Source organism: Bombus huntii, unplaced genomic scaffold (genome assembly GCF_024542735.1).
Source record: "Bombus huntii isolate Logan2020A unplaced genomic scaffold, iyBomHunt1.1 ctg00000061.1, whole genome shotgun sequence".
Lineage (NCBI taxonomy): Eukaryota > Metazoa > Arthropoda > Insecta > Hymenoptera > Apidae > Bombus > Bombus huntii.
Genome location: NW_026099322.1, coordinates 149838 through 169330, shown reverse-complemented (window position 1 = coordinate 169330; position 19493 = coordinate 149838). Strand labels below are relative to the sequence as shown.

General features: G+C 34.5%; 4 protein-coding genes across 6 annotated transcripts in view; 2 read left to right on the top strand and 2 right to left on the bottom strand.

Moving 5' to 3' along the window:
- LOC126875970 (venom serine protease Bi-VSP-like) overlaps nt 1-19493 on the top strand; it is a 57835-nt gene that overhangs the window by 27910 nt on the left and 10432 nt on the right. The window lies entirely within an intron of this gene.
- Nucleotides 1-19493, bottom strand: part of LOC126875979 (omega-amidase NIT2-like) — a 56273-nt gene that overhangs the window by 30036 nt on the left and 6744 nt on the right. The gene's annotated exons all lie outside the window — the stretch shown is intronic.
- Nucleotides 1136-19493, top strand: part of LOC126875989 (omega-amidase NIT2-like) — a 63447-nt gene continuing 45089 nt past the window's right edge. Inside the window, exons 1-2 of the mRNA XM_050638923.1 lie at nt 1136-1185; nt 13063-13247. Coding sequence (XP_050494880.1) covers nt 13164-13247 — 84 coding nt within the window. The 5' untranslated portion in view covers nt 1136-1185; nt 13063-13163. The remainder of the gene's footprint in view (nt 1186-13062; nt 13248-19493) is intronic.
- Nucleotides 7552-12410, bottom strand: LOC126875973 (venom serine protease Bi-VSP-like). 3 transcript variants are annotated; one of them, XR_007693827.1, is made up of 6 exons: nt 11588-12405; nt 9970-10167; nt 9680-9775; nt 9454-9608; nt 8784-9125; nt 7552-8373 (listed from the first exon to the last, which is right to left on the bottom strand). XR_007693827.1 is itself a non-coding variant. In XM_050638893.1 (6 exons), the coding sequence occupies exons 1-6, from the start codon at nt 11688-11690 to the stop codon at nt 8345-8347; spliced, it is 636 nt and encodes a 211-aa protein (XP_050494850.1). In that variant the 5' UTR covers nt 11691-12410; the 3' UTR covers nt 7635-8344. The 3 variants fall into 3 exon arrangements, 1 of the variants encoding a protein (XP_050494850.1); XR_007693828.1 differs by lacking the exon at nt 11588-12405 and adding an exon at nt 10239-10616 and having other exon boundaries at nt 7635-8373; XM_050638893.1 differs by having other exon boundaries at nt 7635-8373; nt 9071-9125; nt 11588-12410.

The window sequence follows — 19493 nt, the reverse complement described above, 5'->3', positions numbered from 1 at the left end:
CGTGTCGCCACGAATATTTCTTTTAAGGAGAGCTATAGAATTACTCGATACCTGTTGTTAGGCAAAGCGTTCATCCCTTGACCGCGGCTACGTTGGGCAACAGACTGTCACCTCGAGCCAAAGCTCACCGTCACTAATCTCGAACAATTACAATCGGATTGAATAACTACAATAGTTTAGTTACAGTTATAGTAGACTTTAGATTGCAATGTTGCGGGGCTATCCAAAGGTTCCGGTGTCCTTTCATCTCCGACATATAGATATACATGTATATGTGACGAAATATACTAAAGCAATATTGACCCTTTGTCGCTGAAAGTATCAAACTACAAAACTTCCTTTCAAATTTTCAGAATAAGGAAATCAGGATCATGATAAATAATTGGAACATAATTAAAAATAATATATCTTCTCTATAAGATAATGAATACATTGGTTCATTTAATTTTTATGGATATTCAAACGCTTCTGTGAAATAAAACGTCAAGATTATAGAGTATAAAATTCATAGCTATGAAATAACTAAAACTCTGATGTATTATTAAAAATATACGTTAGGTTGTATGTAGTGATACATACAAAGATTACATGTACAAACCCATAATTAACACAATGCTACCGCAACCATTCTGCAATCTACCTTGCCCAAAACACTCCTCCAGTCACCTCCAAACTCTTCAATTCTCTCCACCTAACCACCCACAAACCATTCACAAACATGCAATTCTCGACAAAAGAAGAACTTATCGTCAGTTGTCCTTAACATCTCGTTCATTCATTTGGTCCCTATCCCCCTATTTCCTCCCACTGCGATGATCGCACTACATTTTTCCACGTCTCTATTCTATTCTCTGGATGATCTGAATTCTCGAGCAGTCGAGTGACGATTGATCTGTACAATTGATCGATTTCTTTTTACTACAGACATGCAAGAAATTCCGTGTTGGAGAGCGATGTTGCGAGTTCGAGTGCCTGGACCACCTGAAGACCGGAACTGGTATAGTTTATGTCGTTGATGATAATAATTCCTCCACGACTCAGCAACAAGAGCTACTTTGGGTGATGAGCTTAATGGTGCTGTTGCGGCTATTTTAATTTTTCAACAAGGATCCAAATGGCGCCGTTGACGAAATTCTTTCATTATAAACGTCAAAGATCAACATCAGCCATCAGGGAACGAAGAAGGTACGCTGTAACGTGTCTGAGTAATTATACCTCGAGGAGTACATACAGTTATGTAATGAAGATTCGTATGTGAGTGTTTGTTTTCTTATTTCTTTTCCCTTTGTTTCATTTGAATGGATTTTTGTACTCAAAGAGCGAGGTAAGATTACGTCAGATACGTTTTTACATATGCTAAAAAAATGGAAAATGATGATGATGAATCAATGACACGTAGAAAATTATAATCTATTGTATTGCTGTTATCTAATGGTGTTGTAGTTGACTGTATGGTGGATGTATCTAATGGTGTTGTAGTTGACTGTATGTTGTTCAATATTGCTATGAAACTCTTCTGATTCATTGTCACTTATACGAAGGATGGAAGTATACGAAATTGATAAAATTATTAATAATATTTACGAAGAGAAAGTAAACTGTTGGATATATGACAAAATAATTCTATTTTAAATAAGAGACTGGTCAGCGTGGTTATTTTGTTTACAAAATCAAACGAATTTAATGAATGTAATCGTAAGGAAGTAACTATAAGTGGCTGTTAAACTATTTTTATGCTTGAAAAGTAATTCGCAAAGTAATGTAAAGCAGTACTACTGAGTTGTACATAACCTCTTTCAGAATTTGTTCTTAACCTCTTGCTTCATAACTTCCTTAATTATACTCTACAAACTTATTGACTACTTCGATGTTGTTACGAACAGAAACTGATAAAATATTAATCTTAAATATAGATTGAAATGAAAGCTTGTCACGTAAATATATATATATATATATATATATATATATATATATATATATATATATATATATATGTACTACTTACTCAAACTATGGATCACATAACCTATACAAAAAAAAAAAAAAAAAAAAAATTATTGTACACTATAAAGCAAGAGGTTAAATCTTTAATCTGTTAAGAATTAAATTTTTTATTGTAACTGCGAAAATTATAAAAGTACCAAGCGAAGCAGGTACGGAATATATGCGGAATATGAATCGCTCAACGAACCAAAGAGCGGCTCAGTGACAAAATTAGTAAAGTAAAGACCACAAATATAACAACATTATATTCTACCACAAAATAATTCTCTATACAAAAAAGGTACACAACGAATCGATTTTTCACAACGATAAGAGTCAACAGAACCAATCAAGACCGGGCGAGACTCTCATAAGACAACGATATCAGAGGAATCAAATCAGCGACTTCAATCTATGTTACAGAGTATAGTTATCAAGAAAAATTGCTCTTTTCATGAAAAGTATGGTAATGATACTCTTATAATACATTGTATATCTGGCAGTCGGGTGTGCCCGTGGCCATCGGAAATGTAAAGACGACGCTTTTAGAAAGTGATAGCGCCATCGCGTTTTAAAAACGCGTTAGAAGAAGGACGGTTTCGCTATCCAAGGCGAATCGAAAAGTGTGCGTGTTGCGAGAATCGGAGTTGATCGAGACGTCGAAGCATAGAATCGTTAGAATTGAGTTGCGAGTGTTGTCGAGTGTTAGAGTTGCTAGTGAGAGAGAGAGAGAGAGAGAGAGAGAGAGAGAGAGAGAGAGAGAGAGAGAGAGTTACCAAATAGTTGTCAAGTTATTTGTTGTAAATACGAGCGTTGCATTTAGTTTTCCTGTTAATCAAACATCGTTTCTCTGTCTAACTAATATCTGTATTTTCAATCCATTATTAATAAATTATAATTAATCGAACAAAATTACACCTTTAATATATTCCGATATTACATTACCGTGATGTAATATTTATCATGCTTATTTTGTACGTAAAACGAATCGTTGGAATATTCCCGAAGCTAACGAAGCATTTCCCAAAAGTTAAACCGAAGAAATTAACGCGAATAGTTAAGTGAAATTTTTCTATTAACTTGCTGACCAACCGGCAAATAAAAAATCATAAAAATTGTTTCAATGTGTTGAGGTCACGCATAACTTCTTTTTTCATTGACGATTACCAAACAGGTAAAATTTCGAAATTGTACGAAGGCCACGTGACCAGATCGTATTGGAATTTGAAGTGCATGGAAAAAGACAACTCGAAGTACAAACCTTGAGCTGTACTACTCGAAGTACAAACGTGAACTAATGGATGCAGAAAAGCAATTAACGCCAAACATCCGAACAGCATCTTGGAGCCCGTCATTGTTCTGAAATAAAAGAAGTGACGAATTAAAAAGACGCAGGACTAATAATAATAAAGGAAACTTAGTTCGTATTATAAATTGAATTTACATCAGAAAAGAAGCACGATCAAGCGAAACAGATCGTAGAAATGACAAATATCATCGATATACGTTTCAGTGTAATTTCACTTTTGAAAATTATTTAGTTTAATACGATCGTATTCATCGCTCTGAAACTTTCATTGTGCTGCAATTTGTGCTGCGTCTTTTTAATTTCTCTATCTTTCTGTGTTTTCGGAAAAATTACTTGAAAGATTAAGAATTGCTTGCCTTATTTTATTTTCGATTAGTTAGGATTTGATTATTCCAGGTAAGGTTTATTATTTATAACAGGTTTTATCACTTGTTTATTATTTAGGAGTTTGTTATTTTAGGATTAGTACCTTTTAGGATTTCTTATCCTTCGAGTTTCTGTTTCAGATATCTAGGTCTATTTCAAGATGTTTTATTACATTAGGATTATTTATTCGATTAAGATAATTTAAGAGTTTCACAATGTACAAAGAAATAATCGCGTGAAATTTAGATTTATGCTTTAAACGTATTAAACACGCGGTAATTTCAATGTCTGTAGCCTCGAACGTGTTCTGATTAGTTGTGTCATTGTCTGTGACATTGAAATCACAAAAATCCATTGCAAGTGTGCTGTCATGCAATGTGGATGTAATTGGGTTTTTTGGGGTTAGGTTGGGGTTAGGTTGTATCATCTGATTTGTACAGTACTATTTTAACGCAAGGACAGGAAAGTTATTATATATTTCCCGTCCATTATTTGAATCGTTGTGAAGTGTAACGAATTATATTCGATTCGAGGAGATGTTAATGAATTACCCATTTCATATGTAATTACATGGAAATAAAAATCATTGCAAAAATAATTGATCTAATGACAACGGAATTTCCAATATTTTTTTGTTTCGTCACGTCTTTTTCATAATATATCTTTTATAGGTACGTGATTTATTAATCGTTCGAATGGAAATAATTATTCGTATAATATTCAAACGATTCTAGCCATAAAATAAATTAAAACGATACCTGTAATGCAATCTGCGTATGACGTCAACCTCGATCTATGCTTATACAAGAAATTTTATCAATCAATGACTAGATATACAATAATCAAATATTATAAAATTTCCTGAAAACCTTTAGGTGTTAATATTAAGGTGTTAATATCTTTAATATTTGCAAGTTATTGTTTAGCGCTAATTAGTTAGAATGTAACAAGTGGTGTACCAGAATTGAGATAATTAAGCCACACGAACAATCTTATTTAGATCTTTTTAATTTTTTAATTCTCTTTTGCTCTAATACTTCGTAAAATTAATCTTCATTAGCTACTACACTTCATAGAATAACAAGAGATAATTTTTCTTATATAACGTTTCATTCATAAAATCTATCATTAAAGTATATCTTCATAAAAATATCATTCCATACTAACGGTATATTTGGTGTCATACGAGATAACAGTTACCAGTGATGACATATGTAACTTTATAAAGATATCTCGTTTTATTATATATTAAAAGAATGTACTCATTGCTGCTATATTTCAGATGAAAAAAAGGAGGCAACGATTTTACAGTAAAATCGTTCGTTTACAACTGATTCATTTACATTTCATGATAATACTGTGCATTCTGAATATGCTATGATTTGGTTTAAAATAATAAATAGTCCATTCTTGCATACTATTGCTCCAGCTTTACTTGTATTTTCGATATTGGTATAAATAGAAAGACAATTAATGTCGTTCGAGTCTATTTTCGGATCATTTATATTACGTTTAATCCATATAGTTATTATATGAGACATAGTATCGTAAAATTTGGAAGAATAAAACGTTCGTACAGGAAGTACATTTTATAAGAACTCCAACAAATCTGCGTGTGCACCTAAGATACAAACTGATAGTGATTGTTCATAAGTTTATATACATTATCTAATGTCAATCGAAGGTATCAATTCTTTTTCTCCATAAGAGTACTTTTTCATTTATATGTGTTCAAAAATACATGTGTTCAACCGTGAAGCATATGTCACCTACAACGAAAAAGAGTTTTCCTATACTTAATATTTCCTTTATATACCTATGAAAAGTCTATTCTTCGCGTAGTATGAAATTATGAATAAATCTGGAATATTGTTCAATCTGAAAAGAAAAATAACTTATTGACATCATTCATTGATACGAGATTCAGAATGTTTGTTTTGTCTTGCAGAAAAAGAAGGCAGCCCTCCCTTTCTTTTAATGTGAAATAGAAAGCGAAAATTTGAAAACAGATTTTTTGGAAATTTACTTGCAAATATCGTTTTCAATATCGTGATTTTCTTCCCAATGGTACTGTACTTTCAAATTTTCCAGTATCCCTCTAAAAACAAAAAGTCGAACCTCGTTATTATTAACGCAGGCATTACAAGGAAGAGAAGTATTAGAAAGCAGCTCCTTTTTATTATGGATTTCTTTATAATCATGTAAATAAGAAATTCCGGAAATTTTTTCCTCAAGAATTTAATTCTTGTGTTTTGATTGATAATTATTACACTGCATACTAACTTTTCGCATACTGTTCGCGTCTAACAATTTCCTAATAATAACTACTTCAAAATTACATATGTTCTTGCACGAATTCAAAAGTACGTATGATACAATTACAATTGATTCTAAAATAATAATTATTTAAAGATATTAAGATACTAATTAAACGTTTCACTATATTTCAAAATCTGGAACAACAAATTTTTATTTATAAAAAATGAAACTGTCTTTATATATTCTTTGTCATGATGCTATTTCTTATTACCATGTCGACATTTTTTAAAATTCATTTTGTTATCTCTACGCAATATGAAAATTCATATACTGCTTAATATCTTTTACATATTATCCATCCACCGCATGATATCTCCTGAAAAATCAAAATATTAATGTTATATTATTACAATGCTTCTTAAATTTCAATTTTTGACAAATTTGAAATCCAATATATTTTGCACAATTATTATTTATCAAAAAATTTCAAGTTAGTAACTTTCTTTTCAAATGGCAAATAACATATACTTTGACTTACCTGTAAGTTTTTGTTCCTAATCATCATTTCCTCTTATAGAACACATCATTATTGTTCTCATAATTACTACCAGTGTCATAGATATTGTAGTGGCTACAACTGAATTAATAGAAAATGATAAATAACTGTGTATAACACTAACACATAACTGTGTATAACAATGACACATAACTTTTACTTACATATCAGTCGATACGGGATTACTGTGATATCCTGTTGATGTTTCTTAAGGCACTTGATTAGGTGCGATACGGTATCATTCCTTATGGTATACTGTAGATAAGTATTTTAGAAAATAACAAGAATAAATCTAAATTATTCAGAGGTTCCAGTTTCGGCTTAGACATAAATACAGGACCATTTGCAAAGAAGAAAGGGTGCGTTTCTACAGCCTCGTTATAGTAACCATGAATACCAATCTCTGAATTACTGGTTACTAAACATAAATATCCTATAAAATTTAATATATTTCTTTAATTTTTAATACATACATGAGTTAGTAGTTCTAAATTATGAATCATCCTACCTGTGATATTACACTTTTCCTTATAATATCATCACTCAAGTGAACAACATTAAGATGTCATCCTATCTTACTGTGAAGATACTTAGTTATGTTATCTAACATTATAAAAATATCATCAAATTCAAGTCCTTTTATTCACATCACATGGCCACGACGATCTGGTTCTTCGTTATATAATGTTCTAAAATTTGTCGTATATATAGGATGTACAAACCGTGATATCAAGGTATCAGTTCTTCCTTCCCAAGGGACAGTTTCATTAAAATTCTGATAGAATTAAAAATTAATTATTAATATTCTAACAATCATATATGTTAAATACGTTATAGTCAACGATATATACCTGAGCGAATGTAGGGGTGATTCCTTGATAATTATAAATGTCATCAGCCCACATCATTGTGCCACTTCTTTGTACTCCAGCCTCTAGATTAACAGCCTAAACAAACATACGAAATTTTATAGAAGCTGTACAAAATATAGTATGCGCAATATTGAAGCGTTCAAGGGGATATAAAGGTAATGTACATCACATACACGTGTACTCTCATGCAACAAAATACAATTAGATTTAATAGTATAAGCTCTTTTATTCATCATAATAGATTGGAAATTTAAGTGTCTTACGAGGGTGAGTAAAAAGTTACCCGCTCTGTCGGTGTAGAATTTATTTTAAGCAATTGTCAAAAAAGACATACATCATTTTTTGACATAATCACTCGATTTCTGTATACACTTTGTCCATTTGCCGAAGGACCTTCGTATTTTCTCATTAAAAAATGTTTTGGGCTGAGCTGCGAACCACGAATGCATCGTCGTCTTCACCTTTTCATCAGCTTTTTCGGCATCCATCTCGCACAAACTTTTTAAAACCCAAATCTGTCGTGCACTATTGCATAAGCAGAGCCGTGGCTGATTTGCAAATGATTTGCCACATTATCCAGTGTCACTCGTCTATTCCATAGAGCATAAGTTCATGAACACGTTCAATGTTGTCATCGTGGATGTGGACGGGCGTCCACCTGTTTTTTCATAACACTTGTGCGATCTTCTTTGAACCTTTGTGCCCATTCAAACACACTTCGTGACAAAACACTTTCTCCATAATGTGCATTAAATCTTTGATAAATATAGGCATCAAACATAACCTCCGACCACAAGAAACGAATCACAGCATTCTGCACTGTTTTCCTGCAAATCACCATTGCAAAGCGCCATTACTCGCGCAACGGTCACAAACGAATTGACGTAACACAAAGAAACCTGCGCAGCAGCACTGAACAGATATTGACGTCATACGAAGAGTGCAGATGGATCAATACGGTCGACAGAAGTTTTAACTATCTGGATTGCGGATAAATTTTTACTGAGAGTCGTATAGGAATCTATAATCTGTAAGTACACCTTTGGCTGAATAGAAATTTCTCTTACATATAGTCAAAAATGCAGAAACTGTGTATTGAATTGGAAAGTGATAAAAAATAAGTGAAGTTTCGAGGTTGCATGTGATTGCATGAGTACACAGGACGTTTTTAGCGAATAAAAAGTAATTTTGAAAGACACGAGACTTATCGTGTATTTTATGCACTCTCTGTGTCCGAATTTCCAGAAGCTCTCTATCTTATGAAGCGTTTTAGATTAGCCGGAAAATTTTGTACGTACATACAAGAAGTATACGATCTAAGTGGAATATTCCATTATTCTCTTGATACAACAGAAACGAAATTTACAGAACTTCTCAGAAAGTTGGTTTATTATTACCAAATTAATAGAATTAATATACGTTTATCATCTTTACATACCTAAGTCGTGGAGGTTTATCGTGCGTAAAAAATTAGTGTCGTTTCAAAGTTACATTTCGTACATTTTAAGCCTATAATTTGTAACGTACAAAACAATGTAAATTTGAGCTGTTTCTTATCTCCACAATAAGAAAATCCAACTTTACGTTTTTTACACAATGATATTTATGGAACAGTAATATCATATTATTGCATCGCTTGGAGAATGAAGTCAAGGTACGATGTGACCCTAGTGTAAACGCTGGGATACCCAGCTGTGCCGCACTTATAAGCATAAGACACAATACCTATTAAATACGAGGTTAATTCATGTTGTATCAGCAGTGGTCCGCCGCGGTCAGCCTGAAAGGATCGTTAAATTTTTAATCAAAGATACTGAAATATATCGATCGAATTGTATTGAAATTATACTTATATACAGTAATAATCTTCTATTGATTTGTGTATTGAAATACTCCAATTTATAACGTACATGTTATATGTATTTTGAGCAAAACTAAGATTAGGAGGAAATTAGATTAAATACCATAACGAGGTGTGAGAAGTGGGCAAAACTATTAAATTGTGTTTATCTATTATTTTTAATGTTTAAGACGTCGATTTGATGTTAATTCGAATTGACGTGTCTTCAGATACCGTATAGTTTGTAGTAACTCTGTAACTTAATTACCGTACAAGAATCCTTTCCACCCTGAGCACGTTCGGCGCATATTATACCATCAGTGACATCAGGTGCATTAGGAAATTTGGAATAAGCTATTTTGCATTCGGCGTTCTTAATCACTGGCATTTGTACTTCCATTAATGCATTACGTCGTGGTCGTCCTACGAAGAAAATAAGAAAGATATTTAAGACTGGAACTGTTTAATTTTATTATAAAATTGATATCACTTACTATATCTTAATGCTCCCCATCCAGCAACAAGGGGGTTATAGCCGACGAAGTTGCTCTTTCGCAGGAGCTCTTTCGTACAAATGGGATATACGTACCCTGAAAAATAAAAAAATAAATGAAAATGCAGGAAACGAATGACCAAAAGTATGAGAAAGAATTGTACACGCTTTATGACACAATATATGTGTACAGTAAGAAATTTCAGGATATGATACTTCAGTAATACTCAATAGCATATATATATATATATATATATATATATATATATATATATATATTTGAGGACTTACTCGAAAATGGCACCTCCTCCACCAATCTAAGAATGGCAATATTATGATTGTGTATGTTTTCTATTCCATCCATATGTGCACAATGTGCTGCGGTCAAAACATGCCTAGCCGATATCAGGGAACCTCCGCACTTCCATAGTGGTTTGTCTGGGTTTCGGGGATTACGAAAACCTAATGCAACGATCCATGGCCAAGCGCCTAAAATGCAATAGTCATAGTTGTGAATATACATAATTTTTTCTCACATAACGAGTAACAACGATTATTACCTATTCGATATTCGATCATACAGCAGACGATAAGTACATACGTACAAATACTCTGAAATAGAGATTTGATAAAGACAGAAATTAAATTTTTATTCCAGTGGAATACAAATTATTAAATAATTCTATATAATTTCTATTTGAACTATACTGAACTATAAAGTTCAAACGTGTAATTTCTGCCCTAACAGTTTTTGATCTCTATCCATATTATTACTCCTATATCAATTTTTTATTTCGAGCAAAAAGATACTCTTCCTAACATGAAGTAAAAGAAAGAAATAATTCAAGTTAATAAGTAAAGTTACTACCGATAAAATCATAGCATTATTATTTAGTCTAATTGAAATGTACATTGATGTGCTGTTTAATGCCTTTAAAGTTCATTCTTTGCAGTAAATGGCTTATTATTAATCGGAAAGAAAGACATAAAACGTACCAAGTTCAGCTGGTTTACCATCGACCACCACCCTGGTATGAGAGACGTTGCTAAAACCACAGTATGGTGGTCGCAAAGCCTTATACTTATACACAGTTTTTATTAAAATTTCTCTCTTCTCTTTGTTTGGATCGTTCGGACAGCAAACGATCGTAACATTGCCCTGGTATCTGCACACTGATCGTCTATAAAAATCGGTGGCTGTACGGTACTGTATCTGCCATATTTCTTGCAGAGGTTTACATTTTCTGTAGTCAAGGCACCTGCCTTCTTGATTGTCCGGTGTGGTACATTCTGGATCAAACAATTTTAAAACATTTATACAGTTCAAAGATGCGTAAGAAAGCGACACCGATTACTCAACTTTCGAAGTAAAAAGCCGATCAAGTCCACCGGATTGCCCTACAGACACGTATTAATCCGTAAGAGTTAGTCATCATGTTGATAATAATTATCTAAAGAAACTTTTCACGTGAAAATATAAAATTTTAATTGATTAGATATTGTGTTAGCCATACTTAAGAAAGAAAATGAAAATGAATGAAATGAAAGAAAAGGACTACCTTCAACCTCATTTTTTAAATAAACACTTTGTCAGTTTTGCGGTAAATAAATTCTTAGGAATTCAGGACAGTTTTTAGTGAATCATTTTGTTTCGACCGTTCGCGGAGAGACGCGATCGCGAGATAGCACGTCAACGAGAGTTGTAAGTTCCCGTTACGATTAAATAATCGACGCCACGAACTGATCGATCCCCTTATTTCGATTATGATAATAAGGGTAGTTCAATGAAATTCCACAGAATTAACACAAATAAATTAATGTTTATTTCAACAACTTATTAACTAGAAAGATATAAATGGAACAAAAAAAATGTAACTGCGTTTTGGTTGATAAGTAATGCGCGACATACCACATGTGTTGACGGTTCGACTTCTCGAAAAGTTCTGAACGCCTTTCGATTTTTTTCGTTTTTTCTGGAAGGCGACCCCCACTACGTTCGGATCACGCCACATTCTTTTACTGCGAGGTAAAATACGGGCCACGAGTCGACGTTTCTGGAAGTCGCCCTGCTTAATGAACCATGCGCTTGCCACTACAATGTTTGTTTGCCGGGCAGACGCGACGATCCGTCTGCGACATTATAGTGCCGCGATCGATAGTTAAGAATATGACCTATGGTAAGCCGCATGGCGTAACATTCTCCCCCCGTTGAGAGGGTACCGATCAAACTAGGGAGGTGTGGTTGAAGTTCCCATCTTATTTCGTCTCGGTGGCTAGTTGTTCGGGTTTCTCGAGATCGGGTTGAATTGGCAGTGGGACAAGCCTTTTGACGCCCCGATCCAAAATGCTCTTTGCCGTCTGAACTGTAGCTGTCCGGATGACACCATCGGCGCCTGGATGAACCTTGATAACTCGGCCCAGAGGCCAATGCATGGAGGGAACGTTGTCCTCTCTGAGGATGACGATTGTGCCCTTTTGGATGCTGTGTCCACCCTTGCTCCATTTATTGCGGTTGGTTAGCTCGTTCAAATACTCCTTATGCCAGCGGTTCCAAAAATGTTGTTTAAGCTGTTGGATATGCTGCCATTTGGAGAGTCGGTTCGATGGAATGTCTCTGAAATCTCGATCACGTAAGCACATTAATGAATCGCCAATGAGGAAATGTCCGGGAGTGAGGGCTAGGAGATCATTTGGATCGGTGGAGATAGGAGTTAGCGGGCGGGAATTGAGGACTGCTTCTATTTCTATGATAACAGTATTACGGTGTTAAGCTCATATGTTTCTGTTTCTCCTCTCGCGCTGCGCCATAATATCCTTTGATATTTCCGATCCTCTGGTCGTACGAGGAATTGCCGATACATTTTCTCGATGTCGCCAGTGAGTACGTACTGATGAGCGTGGAATCTAATTAATATACAAAATAAATTGTGAATTGATTCGAGAATATAGGATTTCCCCATTTTCATGATTATCGTGATTTTTGTATAAATATATTTTTTAAGATACTAATAATTAGGTACTTATAAATTAGTATTATCAATTATTTTGCATTTATAATTCCGCCTCTAGTATAAGTGTTAATTGAAAACTAACTTTATGTTTGAAAAAGTACTAGCAAAGTCGTTGAGTAACAAGCCACTGATGCTAACACAAATAGCATTGTCGTAATTAAATATTTCTAAATATTCATTTTTCATTTTGAACCTGTAGAAACAATTTATTATATATACTATTAGCTAAGTAATTGCATATTTAATTAAGTCGAAATATAAAACTTAGTTATTTTAATAATTTAAAAAATAAAAAACTGACAAACATTTCAATTTAATTTATGGTTGGAACAAAAGACAGTTATTTTTCATTAATTGAAATATTGCAATGCAGAGTACTTTCGAAAATACGCCGAGAGTATTCCTGATGGTGAAACGAGCGTTGCTTCATCGAACGCAGCTAAAGAAAACAACATCTATGTAGTTGGTGGTACGATGCCTGAAATAGAGGGCGATAAATTGTACAATACCTGTACTATTTGGGGTCCCGATGGAACTTTGATAGCAAAACGCCGAAAGGTAAGTAATATATTCCTTTATGGCTTTGGATTTGAAAATATTGGGGTGAAGAAAGTGACTCTATCTAGGAATAATTTAGGAATATACATATGTACATACGTATACTATAACCAATTCTATAATTTACGGTTTATAAAATACGTTATGATACGGGAAACGCCCATTTTTGTTGTAATGTGTAATATAAATTTTTCACATACTTAAAATATTATTATACTTATTTTTTCTCCTTTTTAAACATTATTAAATGATAAGATTTTTTAATAAAAGAAAGTGATAAAAACGCTGTCAGTTATTAAATAAAAAATAATTAAAGTTTAGGAGTTGGTAACTTTGATATTAAATTACAAAAGTTGCAGCAATAGAATTAGCGACTACATTTTTATGTTATTAGGTACATCTATTCGACATCGACATTCCTAATAAGATTACTTTTCGAGAGAGTGATTCACTCAGTCCTGGTAACTCCCTAACGACGTTCGACGTGAAGGGCTGCAAAATAGGTATTGGCATTTGCTATGATATTAGATTCGAGGAAATGGCACGCATTTATCGTAACAAAGGTACAGTAACTTAATCGATCAATACTTAACTAGCAAAAAATTAAATATCTTTCTTAAATATATTCTATATAAAATTAATATAATCTGTAACTCTGTATAAAAAGAAGCTTAATTTAAAAAACCAGTATATTTGCTGAAAATGAAACAAATAAAAGAATTAAAAGCACAATAAGAGGACTGTCCTCGCATATTCAGAAATGATGGAATGTGAACCGTGCAACTACGAAGTTAATTGGTATTCGGTGGCTTCATATTTCCTGCTTCTCTGGGTTAGGTTGCCAAATGCTGATATATCCAGCGGCATTCAATATGACCACTGGACCACTGCACTGGTCATTACTTCAGCGTTCCAGAGCGAATGATAATCAATTATACGTTGCCTGCATATCACCGGCTCGTGTTCCTTCAGCAAGTTACGTCGCATGGGGGCATACACAGTTGACCAATCCCTGGGGAAAGATTCTTTACGATTTGGAAACTCAAGAGAATATGGCAGTCACCGATATCAAAAAAAAAAAAAAAAAAAAAAAAAAAAATATGAGGCATACTATATAAGATTGTCATCGATTTAAAATCAAAGTATGAAAAGGATACCCTGGAGAGAGTAAAACACAGAATCATTCCAACTAAACATTCAGATCGTACCGACACCTAGGTATCGTCTTACAATTAAATCTCGGTCTCGAATGGATTAAAATGAAATACATACTTGCAGCTTCAACATCGTCAATATCGAGGAGATTCAAACTTTACAAATAAATGTAAATTGCGATGTAAAACAAAGCGATGTAAAAAGGGAAAAAGGAGGAAAGAAGGAACAGGGAAGCAAAGAGAAGAAACGAATTTTTCATTTTCTCGAAACTGGATCAAGTTTCAGGAAGACCATCCAAGTAATTGATGTCCTCTGTAATTATTTGTTAATCATGCGCGGAATCAGAACGATTCGACCTCGTTCCAAAGCAAATCGTTACTAGAGTAGAGACGGGAATTAATAATTCGTGTCAATTGTTCGATCGTGTTCACAAATTCAAATGCGGTTGAGTGGCGGAAACCATTTATAACACGTCCCATACAGCGTAGATCGCATACACGTCTTAGGATGTATTTTTGGTACTTATATATACTCTATATATATATTCTTACTCTATATATACTTATATGTACTCTATATATATTCTCTATCTTAGATATACCATAAAATATTTCGTGAAATCGCGTATTCGTGTCTAATGTCAGGGATTCTCTTTCCACAAGTCTGCGTTTTCTATATTATCTTTCTTCCTTACCAGTAGGCATTCTCACAATTTGTGATTAATACTGCTCGTACAGGAATATTAGGTTTTTGACGTTGTAAAATTTCACGTGAAATAATAATGCCTATATATTGACTAATTTATCAATTAATTAAATCCGTGTATATCAAGTTTTCTATAATTTAGTACTTTCGTTTAACTACAGAAATTTGATGCAATATAAAACTTGATTAAAACAGCGATTCATTAGGAAACGAGAATAATGATGCAAATATTTTTTGTAGCCATTATATAGGATTTCGATCGCATAATTAATCAGTATCAACTTACCAGTCTGTAATGGAAGGATGAAAAGAAATGCTGGCGGTATACAGACCGCAATCATCATCATTCTCATGTAAAGTTTCAAACTGCAATACATGTTCCTAGTCGTAAGACGTAAGTCGTAAGAGTCGTAAGTAGCGACGAAAAGCGAAAAGAAATGCACAAGCCAGAAGTATCTGCAACAGAAATCAGAATACACTCGTTTTCGCATGGTTGGATCAATTTCGCGTGGGACTAACCTGATTGAACCTAACGCGGGATAATTGCTCAACTCACGACCTTAACCAGCCCGCTTGATTCTCTGTAAATGCTTGAAATTGACGCTTGGATTCTTTCCAGATTAACTAGCTTTGCCCCTCCCTCCCTTTATCTATTTTCTTAGATCGACTTAGAATGGATCGAACAAAGGCACAAAAGAATTCGAAGAAAACAACAACTTATTATCCAAATTGTTCATCAAGGGTAATCAATGCTGTATACTTCCTAGAATTAGGATGAATAGGGATTTGGAGAAACCCACCGGCCATGTCCAGAATAATAAAATATCTCGCTTTTGCAATCTCGCGACTCGATCCGCAATGAGGGGTAAAGGATACCGATCCGCGACCGTATATTTATTTAGTTCTCGAAAATCTGCCTATCATCTATCTGAACCATTATTCGTCTTCACGAGTAACACGGGATATAGAAGGGAAAATAAAGGAAAGGAAGGTAGGGATAAGTAGAAGCTTGGGCCCAAGTTTAATTCACTGAAACCAAGCTGCTTGTATTATCACAAAACAAAATTGCCAGTACGTCATTTCCGTACTCTCGTCCTCGCGAAAATGGTTTTGTTCGTTAAGAAAAAACGAAGAGACAGGGAAGAGAGGAAAAAGCAAACGGAGAGCGCTTTTAAAAAGCTGGCGAACCGTGTGTTACCACGACGAGACACGCGGTGCTATTTGTCGCTTTAAATTGTGTCGCAACTCGTTTTTCAGATCTTTGCCAGGGACGCGTTAAAACACGCTGCAAATATATTTCTGGCTTTTCTGGGGTTTAACTGAAATATGACAAATAACGTTGTAAAACATATGTACTTATGACTTACAGAGTAATTGAGTGTACAAAATATATAGTATACAAAATAGCCAGCGATTTAGGGCTTTAAAAGATCAAAAGAAAAGAAAAGAAGAAAGATAATATGTTGTGGCAGTCTAAGTCGATCTAAGAAAATAGATAAAGGGAGGGAGGGTCAAAGCTAGTTAATCTGGAAAGAATCCAAGCGTCAATTTCAAGCATTTACAGAGAATCACTATTGAAAGTTCAAAGGCCGACTAGTGAGCTTCATACTATCTCATTTTTTAATCAGGCGATGGATCGACGAATCGTATTGATTTCGAGGATTATTATAGTTCTGTGGGAATTTTAAAGCGTGGTTTGTCTAATCTTGTCTCGTTAGCTACAGACTCTTTGGCGAGCAGCCTGAAACTTGATCCAGTTTCGAGAAAATGAAAAATTCGTTTTTCCTCTTTGCTTCCCTGTTCCTTCTTTCCTCCTTTTTCCCTTTTTACATCGCGTTAAGACCCGTTAGATAATATTGACTGCCGTGGACGCTGGCTGAGAAGTGCACTTTATAACTAGCTTTAAAATCACTGACGTCGATGAGGACAAAGGTAAGTTAGAGGGTCATTTATCCGAGCTGGTGTTATTCCGCTGTACAAACTATTTCCGGCCAGTACCTTTTATGTACTTTCGCTTCCGCTAACAAGCAACGCGCCATGTCCATCACTGTTCTATTATACCTTTCCGCTGTCCCGTTTAATTCATGTACGTATGTTGGGCAATTATTTATTCTTATACCTTTATCCCTAGCAAATTTATAAATTCGATTATTTAAATATTCTTTACCATTATCGCATCTTAATATTTTTAACCTCTTGCCCGTTAAATTTTCGGCTTCATTTACGAACTGTACGAAAGAATCAAAGACCTCATCTTTTGATTTTATGCAATAGATCCTAGCTATTTTACTATAATCATCGATAAATGAAATGAAATATTTTTCTCTATTGAATCCGGTAGTCTTAAAGGGACCACATACGTCCGTATGAATAATTTCCATTATTTCCCTAGTCTTAGTTCGATTATTTTTGAAAGGTAAGTTATGCATTTTGCTTTCTATACACACCCTACATTTCAAAAGTTCCTTTTCAAATTCATTCGGTATGCCAGTCACTAGTTGCTCTTTACCCAAAATCTCTAAATATTTAAAATTTACGTGTCCTAGCATCCTATGCCATCTTTCCTTTTTACTCATACCACTACGTTCGGCGCTGTTTACTAAGTGCGCCGTTGCTGTCCATATGCCTGCTCTTGAGTTTCCATGCTCGCCCGTGCCGGTTCTTGATTGACGATGAAAGTTTCCACGTCCTCTGCTCGTATTGCCTTTGTTCCCTCTTCCTCTGTTTCGACCACGTGTTGGCCCATGCCAATAGCCGTTACTGCTTCCCGCTTGGACGCCATTTTGACACTCTCTCGCAAAGTGTCCTAATCTGCCACATCTGAAGCATCCTTCCTTTTTTGCAGAAAAGGCGTTGGTTTGCCTTTCTCCTCGATTGGATTTATTTTTCTTCTCTGCTATCTCTATTTTATTTTTTACATACGCTACCGTTTGATCCTCTTCTTTCAATGCGTCTATTATGTCCGCTGTGTAGCTGTATTCTTCGGGTAACGTATTCAGCATGTAATTCAGCTTTTCCCTCTCACTTACTTGTGCGCCCGCACTTTTTAATTCATTGATTAATTTCTCAAAATCGTTAAAGAATGATGCTGAATCACTGTAGTTCTCCAGTCTTATGTTTTCCAATCTCCTTCTGCATACGATCTGCAGTGCCGTCGACTCTTTCAAGTACATTTCATCGAACCTTTTTATTATATCATACGCCGTTTTTCCTTCCCTAACATACTCCAATTGTCTGTTCGATATTGCACTATAAATTATATTAATCGCCTTCAAATCCTTTTTGTCCCAGTCTTCATCGTCTCTTTCGTTCTTCATTCTAGTTGTAACAACCTCGCATTCCTTATATTTGAGAAACATCGTGATTCTTTGCTTCCACATTCCATAATCCTCACCATCGAATATAGGTATCATGATTTCCGATCTCTCCATTTTAATTGATTCTTCTTTTTTTTTCTTTTCTTACTCAAGCGTTCCTACGTGCTCAAAGTATATTTTGTTCCTTTGAAAGTTTTTTTTTCTTTATTGAAAACTCACTCGCAAGATCGTAACCACGCACTAAATATCTTGCAAAACTAGTAACCACGCTCTGCTACCATGTTAAGGAAATTCGAGGATTTGGGAATACAAATAATTGACTATATTTCCCACGCAACAGTTATACATCTATATTACACTCTGAAGAACGTCTTGCACGCACGCTTGTCGCCAACCGACTATCCTAGATTCCTCTAACATCTGGCAACAGTCTTTTGTCTCCACTAAGACCTTGACGCCCTCTGGCCCTTACACACACACTCTCATGTACAGTGTAAATGTATCACTTCCCTAACACAATTATCCCGCGTTAGGTTCAATCAGGTTAGTCCCACGCGAAATTGATCCAACCATGCGAAAACGAGTGTATTCTGATTTCTGTCGCAGATACTTCTGGCTAGTGCACTTCTTTTACGCTTCTCATCGCGACTTCTGACGACTAACGAAGATGTTCGGCATTTTGACACTCTACATGAAGATGATGATAATTGCGGTCTGTGTACCGCCTACCCTTCCTTCTATTCTTCCGTTAAAGACTGGTAAGTTGATACTGATTAATTATGCGATCGAAATCCTATATAATGGCTACAAAAAATATTTGCATCATTATTCTCGTTTCCTAATGAATCGCTGTTTTAATCAAGTTTTATATTGCATCAAATTTCTGTAGTTAAACGAAAGTACTAAATTATAGAAAACTTGATATACACGGATTTAATTAATTGATAAATTAGTCAATATATAGGCATTATTATTTCACGTGAAATTTTACAACGTCAAAAACCTAATATTCCTGTACGAGCAGTATTAATCACAAATTGTGAGAATGCCTACTGGTAAGGAAGAAAGA